Below are 9,200 nucleotides of genomic sequence, written 5' to 3'. Positions count from 1 at the left end.
TATATATATATATATATATATTCTTATTTTTTTTTACACTTATTGTTATTGCTATTACATAGGGTGATACAATCCAAAAAAATCCCGCCATACAACCGATCGGCGGCTATAGAGCCGCTGATCGGTTGTATGTGAAACAGTCGTTAACGGCTGTAAAAACGAGCGGGGCTTTCCTGCCCGTGCGCACGTGCGAAAAAATGCCGTCTGGAGACGACAACCCGCTGATGCGAGTCAGCCGTCAGCCGGACCTATACTCAAATATGAAATTCTACCAGTGCACCCCTCTATGTATGATGGTTAATAATAACATAGACATGTCAAATGGTGTGATGTTGAAATACTTACAATTGCAGAGCATTCCCTTCTTGCTTTGAAAGGTGCAAAAAACTTCAGTTTGCCAACACAATGCACATTGGGATTGCCTTATCAGCAGTGCATTGTTGGGAAATCTCATCTGTAATCTTATGAGAACTCAGGGAAAGGCATTTCCGATGATGTGCATGGTCACATGTCCTAGTCACATGTGCCAGAAAATCAGGAAGTGAAAGGAGAGCTTGTAATCTGCCCTTAGTTAACATGGCCACTGTCAGAAGACTGGGGAAGAAAAGAGAAATAAGGTATGCAAAGAATGCAAAGCCTGTAATTATCTAGAAGTATGTGTGCAGGCCAGAGCATCCCGCTCAGCTTCTGGCAACCCTTGTTGTCAGCTGGATGGGAAGCCGCACAGAGCTTCCTGGGACGCTGTGGCCGCCCCTCAATGAGCTCCTGTCGTCTCAGGCTGCCTCATTATAGGGATAGCCCTCTGCAAAGGTGTTATAACTTCCCCCTTTCTCTATACAAAATAAAAAAGTTGGCTTTAGTTCTACTTTAAGAATTTCAACTCGCAGTGAGGCTGCAGTTGATGAAGGCTACACTTCCTTGCATAATTCTTCAGCTGAATGCCTTAGAAGATGTTTTAGGGATCCTATTTTGAGTAAATATTGTAATGTTGTAAGTTACAGATATTACTATGATGTTAATCACCAAAGTGATGTCCTTTTTGTTTCTGGAATGGAGTAAGTATGGCACCTTGCAAATATGTTTTATTCTTATACATGTATTTGAGGGCACTTGAGGGCAGCAAAGAGCTATATATATATCCTGTCATGCCAGCCATACAGTGAACCTTCTCTTTCTTTTTGAGGATTTTGATGGAAACAAAGTTGAAGCTTTTTTAAATATAATGGATCTATGCATTTTATTTATTTTAGCCATAGAAAGCTTGTAGTCTGATTCGCTGACCTGGGCTTTAGTGTAACTGAGCAGGTAGCCAGTGTGCCTACAGTAGACTGTTGAAGTGGGGTGCCTGGGGCCCACCAGAGGAAGTGAGAGGGACTGCCCGTCTTCACATGTTGTCAGAAAGGGTTCTCATTTAAAGAAGAACTCCATGAATTAAGAAAGTTAACCCTTGCAATGGAGCTACCCCAGCACTGCAAGGGTTAACTGCTCATTTTGGTCTAGGGGCTGGATATAAGCATGTAGACTCACATGGTCCTCGATCCCGCCTGCCTGCTAGACTGGTCCCCATAGCCTCTTCTTCTCTGGGCTCTGGTGGTCTAAGGATATGGTCTAAACATGAGGATGCTGAAGGACATACCACAGCTGGTGCAGAGGTGGAGAGAGTTGAGCACCGACCACCGCAGGATCGAGATTCAGGTAAGCATATCGTCAGTATTTTGGCCTCTAGAGAAAAACAAGCCATTAACCCTTGCAGTGTGGGGGTAACCCCACTGCAAGGGTAACTTTGTTAATTCCAGGAGTTCTTCTTTAACAAAAGACATTCAGTAGACTGCTCATGTGTAGCAGTATTCCGGAAACTGCATTAGGGTTGCCACCTTTGTTCTGGGATAACCGAATGGGTAGCTGTGAGCCAAGCACCATTGCAGAATGTTGGTGTGGTTTTAATAGTAGTTGGGATTACTTTATAGTAGGTGTGGCTTGATGTGTAGGTAACCCAGTGCAGTTTGGGAAAACAAAACGGAGCCTTTTTTTAATACTTTGATAACCAAATCTTCATTCTTGCAATCAGAACAGTTTCCAACTTCCAAGTCTCCCAGTCTTGTGGAAAAGATTAGAGTGCAGTAGGAAATAGTACCACCATTATGCAATCCATCTACTTTTATATGTGTATGAATGGGAAAAGGAATAGGAGGTGGGCAGAAGAGGTGCCAGATGTGCAATTGCCTAACGCACGTGGTTCCTCTCTCTGCACTCTACTGTGGGACTAAAATCTGACATAAAAAAATGCTTTCAGTTTCCAGGACCTGTGTAATACAACAGAAGTTAGTAGTGGGTAGAAGTAGAGGTGTGTATGTATGTGTGTGCTTGAAAATTCCACTCCTCCGTGACGAGAGGACGGTGGAGCCCGACGAGCAGCTTCCCCGCCAGCCGTAATTACACGGCCGTTCGGGAGCTTTAAGCTGGCCATGCACCTTACAATTATCTGCAGATTTTCTATGGTCAGATTACTCCATCCGTTCTGTTGCACTTTTTCCATCTGACCATAGAAAATCTGCAGATAATTGTAAGGTGTATGGGCACCTTTTACATTCAAGTGATCGTGCGTCTCTAAAGACGCTTGATCGCTTTTATTAGCAGCTGTCACTGCCGGTCCCGAGATCCGCTGTGCCCGATCCGGCACGGCTCTGTGACAGGCGATCAAAGGGAGTTCACTATACGATCTCCCTTTTGATCTCCTCTCAGTCCCCGAATGCAGGAAGTGATGTATATTACATCACTTCCTACATTCAGTGCCACTCTCCAGCTTCTCTGGGGGTCCCTAGGTGACAGGGGTCTTGGAGACCCCTGATGTCTCCATAAAGAGGACCCGTCATGTAAATTGGCTATCACATAGGGGGCTTCTTAGTCCCCCATGTAATTGCAATAAAGTTGTGTGAAAAAAGTAAAGTAATACAAAAATTAAAGAAGCATAAAAAAATAATTTTTTTTTTTTAAAGTCCCCGCCCCCCACATACACACGCAGATATGCGTCGGGTGCGCCTATGTGTGAAAATGATGATTGTGCCGCACATGTTACATATCGTCCCAAACGTCGGAGTGAGCGCAATAATTTTAGAGCCATTAATCACTGATAAAACTAAACTGATGAGCAGTAAAAGCGTTTTAAACGTCGCCTATGGGCGTTTTTTGCAATTTTGCGGGCGCACGCAATTTTAAGGCTTGACATGTTTGGGGTCCATTTACCTGACGTGACCCCGACTTTTATGTTTTACCAAAAATATGGGTAAGAATATGTTTTATAACATAACGTAGGGAAACTTTTTTTTTTTTTATATATACATTTTTATTTTCCTTTCATGTGTGACTATTTTTATAGTAGGAAACTTACTTATCACCTGTAAGGCCCTTACAATGCAGTTTATTGCTGGTATTGTATGTGGATGAATGATGAAAGCAAAAGGGAACTTCACCTCATCACTTGTACCTTACACACATAGAAGATATAGACTTGCTGGCAGAGCAAAGTACTGGTTGTGTAGTTTAAAACTCGCAGGGCCAGATTGCTATCTCTGGAGCCTATCGTCATGGAAGGTTTGATGCCTTTGAACCCAGCCATAAACGCAAACACACCCCTGCTGCGCTGATTGAAGCTGGTTTGTTTGGTTCCTCTCTCCCTCCATCATCTTGCTAATTAACTTTTAAATAAAACATTTGTGTTTTTATTACATTACCTATTTTAGACTTGTGACATCACTGGGTCTTTGTGCTTCTCTATGCGGTGCACACAGATCATAGCTGATGGGATGGGCCAGCAGGGTGCTGTGCATAGCTTGTAAAAATATCACAGAACCCTGTCCCGGCACTCCTCAAGAGCTCAGGCATATTGCAGGCAGTGGGCTGGCTCTTGAGTGGTGTGATGCAAATATCAATGTGCCTTGATGGATGAATGTCAGTACGGAGGAGTGGGCATTGTTAGGCAGGCTGTATTTGAATGCAAGGTGTTTTGGGTAACATCCACATGTGATGCCGAGCCCCCAGGATTGAAAGAACTGAAGTCCAATTAATATAGTCCAGGGACACTCAGGCCAGGAGGGAAGGGCTAGATGATCCTGGAAGTCTTTTGACCAGGAAATCCTGGCAGGAGCTTGCTACAGTTTCTTATGCATGCTCAGAGGATCTCAGAATGTACAGCTGTGTAAGATTGAAGGTTAGGCTGGAGTACAACTTTAAAAAAAGACATATTCATACTGAAGTAACAGGTATGTCTTTATTTGGTGACAGATTTGGATACATATATTTGTATTTCCTAATTTGAAAGAAATATGAAAAAATTATAATTTCTAAAATATAAACCAATGCAGAACCATGTTACATCATTTGCATAGCCCCTGATCATTACCTCGGAATATAGGTGACAAAACATTCCGTCTATAGGGATATCCCATATTATTTCTGTGTGACACAGCAAAATGATAGAAGTGCAAAGGGAAAGTTTGTGGAGATTTTGTCCATTTTGTGACATTACATTGTGATGTGCACAATGAAAAGGAATTACAAGTGGACATGAATTCATAAAACCGTATCATTTGCATAAGCATGAATTTGCAGAAATTCTGAATGACATTGTGCCTGCTTTTACAGTGATTGCGACTATTGAGAGATAATTCTAGGTTGTTCACAGGTAGCTCTAAACTGATGACCTGAAAGGCATTCGAAGCGTCACCCTCTGATAATTGGTGCTATTTTGTGCTTTGACATATTTGGTATCTGTTCACTCAACACAACCTCATCTTTTATTTTGTAAAAAAGAAATTGTGGATTGAATTGTGTTTGTGTGTACTAAAATTTCATTTCAGTGTATTTTTACCTAAAAATATAAATTCACTAAACCTTTTGCACAAATAATATGTGACATAAACATTGCAACTACAATATGTTTATTCTACAGGGTCTTCTGCTTTCAGAAAATGTATCATTGTTTGCAGGATTTAAAGGAGAACTATGGGGTCAGGGCTTTTCCCCATAGTTCTCCTAAGGGTAACGGGAGGACACAAGCTACAGCTCGCGGTATACTGAGACGCCACAGCCGGGACGGATCTTGACATTACTGTCTGGATCCACCCAGCTGCGTGAGTGACAGCTGGCTCTGCCTATCTAGAGGCAGAGCTAGCTGTATCCGCCGTCTCCCCCGTCCGTTCCGCCAATCAACGCTGGAGGATCGGACAGGGGAGGGGGGAATCCCTGCAGGGAGCCGTGAGTGACAGGCTCTCTGCAGGGACAAGATCAAGACGTGAGCGAGCGACAGTATGGGTTCGCTCACTTCCTGATCTATTGAGCCGACGTGTGACAGTTTCATTGTCACAGGTCGGCTAGAACTATGATGCTGAGTGAATCTCACTCGCCTCATAATTCTCCTTTTAAAGCAGAACTCCAGGGAAGCAAGGGTTAAGTGCTCCTTTTTGTCTAGGTTCAAAAATTACCGTTCTACTCACCCAATCCTCAAAGCCGCCTTTGGTCCCTTCTGCCTGTTTACTCTTCCTGCTTCAGCAATATGGACTATCTTTTGGTGTCAATGTCCTTTTACACAGTGTATAGAAGGTGATGACTCATGGGACCCTAGACCACTGCAGCGGAGCGGGAACGAGGGAGGAGGAACTGGTCTAAAAGCAAGCCCGGTCTGAGGATCAGGCGGGTATAACTTTTATTTTGTAACCTAGACAAAAACGAGCACTTAATCCTTACAATTTGGGGGATAGCCCCACTGCAAGGGTTAAGAGTTTCCCTGGACTTCTTGTTTTAAGTGACCTTTTTCTATCCAAAAAATGTCATTGATCCGCAGGCAAAGTGGTGAGCTACAAAACCTCTCCATTTTGCCTTGTAAAAGGCTTTCCGTTTTTAGTGGAGTATAATCCCGGAAATTTTTTTTGATGCAGTGATGATCGGTAATAGACAATTTCCATGCCTCTGGAGATGCTGGCAACTGGTTCTTTTTTAAAGGGCTTTGAGGGCATTTTTAGTAAGATTAATGTTGGTAACAGAATAGACCATTGTATGTGTTTAGAGCCACTAAATATGGAACATCGTTCCTAGTTGCCTGCACCCACGATAAAGGTTGGAGAGACACCAGGATTTATTTTAACAGTTCTAGGTATTAGATTTCAGAGGGAGATAAAATGATAATTATATTCTATGAGGGTCATATTAAGTATCCCCCTGTGTGCTGAAAATGTTTTTAGCCAGAAAAGAAAAAGGACTGGTGAGTTGCAATATAATACATTTTTGTGTTTTGGCTTGGGCTTCTCACAGGATACCCAGCAGCTTCACTCCATTCCAACCTGGTGCTTCTTTAATAAGAAGAGGGTTGAGAAAATGCTTGACCTATGTCTTGCAGACACGGTGGTTACTGCTCAGACAAAGCACACGTAGAGCAAAATAAAAGCCATGGCCTTTGTAAATCTCTCTGTAGTAGTCGGGTGTTTACTCCTGATAATGAATAGGACTTGCAATGCTATCAGATCTAGATTCTTCCCTATTAAAACCGAAGTGATGAGGAATGCAGATCACCACACCATACTTTGTAGATGGAGTGACTGCCTGTGGTCTAATCTGGAGGTTCCCTCCTCTGTGCAGCGGCTGTATGCAAAGGGAAAATAGTTGCTCTTCACCTGACTGTATTGTAGCAACACTATTGTTTCCCCCCTTTGTTCTGCTACAGAGAAAGGAACAATAGCTGTGCATTCTTTTCAGTAAAGACAGGTGCAACCCTCTGCCTTTTGCCCTCTGCAAAGTGCTCCAACTACAGCACAGAGGAGGGAACAGTAGCGACACTGCCATGCAGCATTCTTACATGCGCTCTCCAAGTCTTGTTCTCTCGTGCTCCATATGACAGTACAGAGGAAAGATCAGTGGCAATGCTACTAGGCAGTCAGGCTAGGCTTATAAAGCTGGACCGTCCAGTTCAATCTTAAACTGCATACATGTTACTAAAACTTGGAAAAGACTGCTCCCACGCAACAAATGCATGTCAGAGGATGCTTGCATATTACTGCACACCATTAAAAAAAAGACACGTCTATCGAGTTCAATAGAAAAATGGTCTTTATCAGGAAGAGAAATTGTGTTGTTTGTCCTTTTGTAACTCGCATGTACATTTCTATTTCTTTCTTGATATAGGCCTGGGCAGATGCCTTCCGCAGTTCTCCAGACTTAACAGGGGTTGTCGCTGTGTACGAGGACCTTAGAAGAAAGGGACTAGAGTTTCCAATGACTGATTTAGATACTCTCTCTCCTATTCACACGCCTCAGCCGGTAAGGTGAAATGAACAGTGATAACATGGTTTTACATTTGTTGTGGCATTCATATATTTATATTGTTCAAGGTTTCTTTCAAAACAACCATATTTATGCACTATTATATCTGAAATTTATATAGCACTCTTTACAGAGTAAATGGTGTAAAATATGTCACCTACTGCCCCATAGAAGCTGCAATCTAAAATGTCTGGCAGTATCACATGCACAAAGCGCGCACAAAGGCTCTAGGGTTTGAGGGTGTCTAACCCACACTAATTTTTTGGGCTGCCTTGGAGGAGATTAGGTGCAAGAGATATGTAGAGGAAAGCCATGCAGGCAAGGGAAGAACATTCCCTTGCCTGCATGGCCTGACTTCTCTTTATAGACAGTGCTGCCTATAAAAAGAAGTCATAAACAGACCAATAAAGGCAAATAGTGCTAGAGATTTCAGCATTGCTTGCAATGATTGGCTCTTTTGAGAGGTTTGTAGTGTCATGAGTATTTAGTGCGTGTAAATTATTGCCACATGCAGAACAATTATATAAATAAATAAGAGGAAAACAATTGTTTTGTTGTGATGTGCACACAGCCTCATTAAGTTATTTTAAGTGTATGCCAGGGCAAAATAGAATACAAAACATATGTGTTGCATCTCTACATCCACATTTTCTTATATTGTTTCACTTTTAAATTGCTTACATATACAGAAAATACCTGTTGATCTTCCAGAACTGCTCTTGGCTACTAATTTTCTGCTGTGGACTGACACTATATGCTTTTATCTGAACTAAAATCACAATCAATTGTATCAGCCATGCCCAGTTGTCTGTTGGTAAATTACTACATTTCTGGCAAGACCAGTGGTTATTTTATTTTTTTAATATCGTACATGTATAACAAAATGCTTTTAATGGTATATTTAACAGACCTTAAAGGATCAAAAGAGAAAAGTTTGTTGTCAGTTACATACAGTTTGTCAGGAATAAGATCCAAGCTTCAGCAGATACCTTACTTCCTGTCATTTTCAAGAGTTATAGCTGCCTGTGACACCCACATCCACCATGCTGCATTAATGTGCATTTATTTTTTAAAGTTCAATAAATCTGCTTTGCAGTTTAAGTTGAAGCAAAGTAATGCTATTTTTAAGGCAGGCATGTAGATTTTTTTGGACTGCCTATGCCCACCTGCTTTTTATGTGACCTGTTTGGCAATTTTGAAAGCCTGAAGGGTCAGTCTGCCTAAAACTGATATTTCAGGTTTTTTTTGTATTTATTTCTTTCACTTATTGCTATAACACACACAAAAATACCATTAAAAATGGTGAATTGCAAAGTTCTTAAATATAGTAAACATACATCTTGTTTGACATGCATGGATAACGATTACTTTTCCATAGTACATAACATATACGACATAGGAACAATAGGGAACTAAACTACTATATAACTTTGAATGAGCCACTTTGTGCGGTTGAGGATCAACCAAGGCCATCATTGGCACATATTCTGATCTGGATCAGTGATCGCTGACTGTTAGTAAATAACTGGACATAGTATACGTTACTATGTACTAGTTATTAATGAATAGGAAGCAATCTACATCACTTCCTATTCATTCATAATTGTGTACATAGTAACTCATACTATAGCCACAAGTTATGAAGGAACAGAAACACTCAGTACAGTACAGTATAAAGGATTTCTGTTCATTCAGTGCTGGGGCTGCAGAAAAGAGATGGAGGCCTCCATCTTAAAAAGGAAATATCAGGGGCCTTTTTGGACCCCTGATATTTCACTGAAGCCACCAACAGTAAACTTAAAAAAAATAAAAAGAATTTTAAATGAATAATATATTTTAAAAATGTAAAGAGGCTAGAAAAAAAAAATATTTTCGGTTTCGGCCTGACA

At 41.3% G+C, this 9,200-nt stretch overlaps 1 protein-coding gene across 1 annotated transcript in view; it reads left to right on the top strand.

Annotated features, from left to right (window-relative positions):
* Positions 1–9,200, top strand: part of TOM1 (target of myb1 membrane trafficking protein) — a 102,333-nt gene that overhangs the window by 30,834 nt on the left and 62,299 nt on the right. The window contains exon 5 of the mRNA XM_018567550.1: positions 7,174–7,308. Coding sequence (XP_018423052.1) covers positions 7,174–7,308 — 135 coding nt within the window. The remainder of the gene's footprint in view (positions 1–7,173; positions 7,309–9,200) is intronic.

The sequence above is a fragment of the Nanorana parkeri genome, unplaced genomic scaffold (assembly GCF_000935625.1).
Source record: "Nanorana parkeri isolate BGI_ZX_2015 unplaced genomic scaffold, ASM93562v1 scaffold1060, whole genome shotgun sequence".
NCBI lineage: Eukaryota > Metazoa > Chordata > Amphibia > Anura > Dicroglossidae > Nanorana > Nanorana parkeri.
Note: the sequence above shows the minus strand (reverse complement) of the source record. Positions and strands in the feature narration are given on the sequence as shown.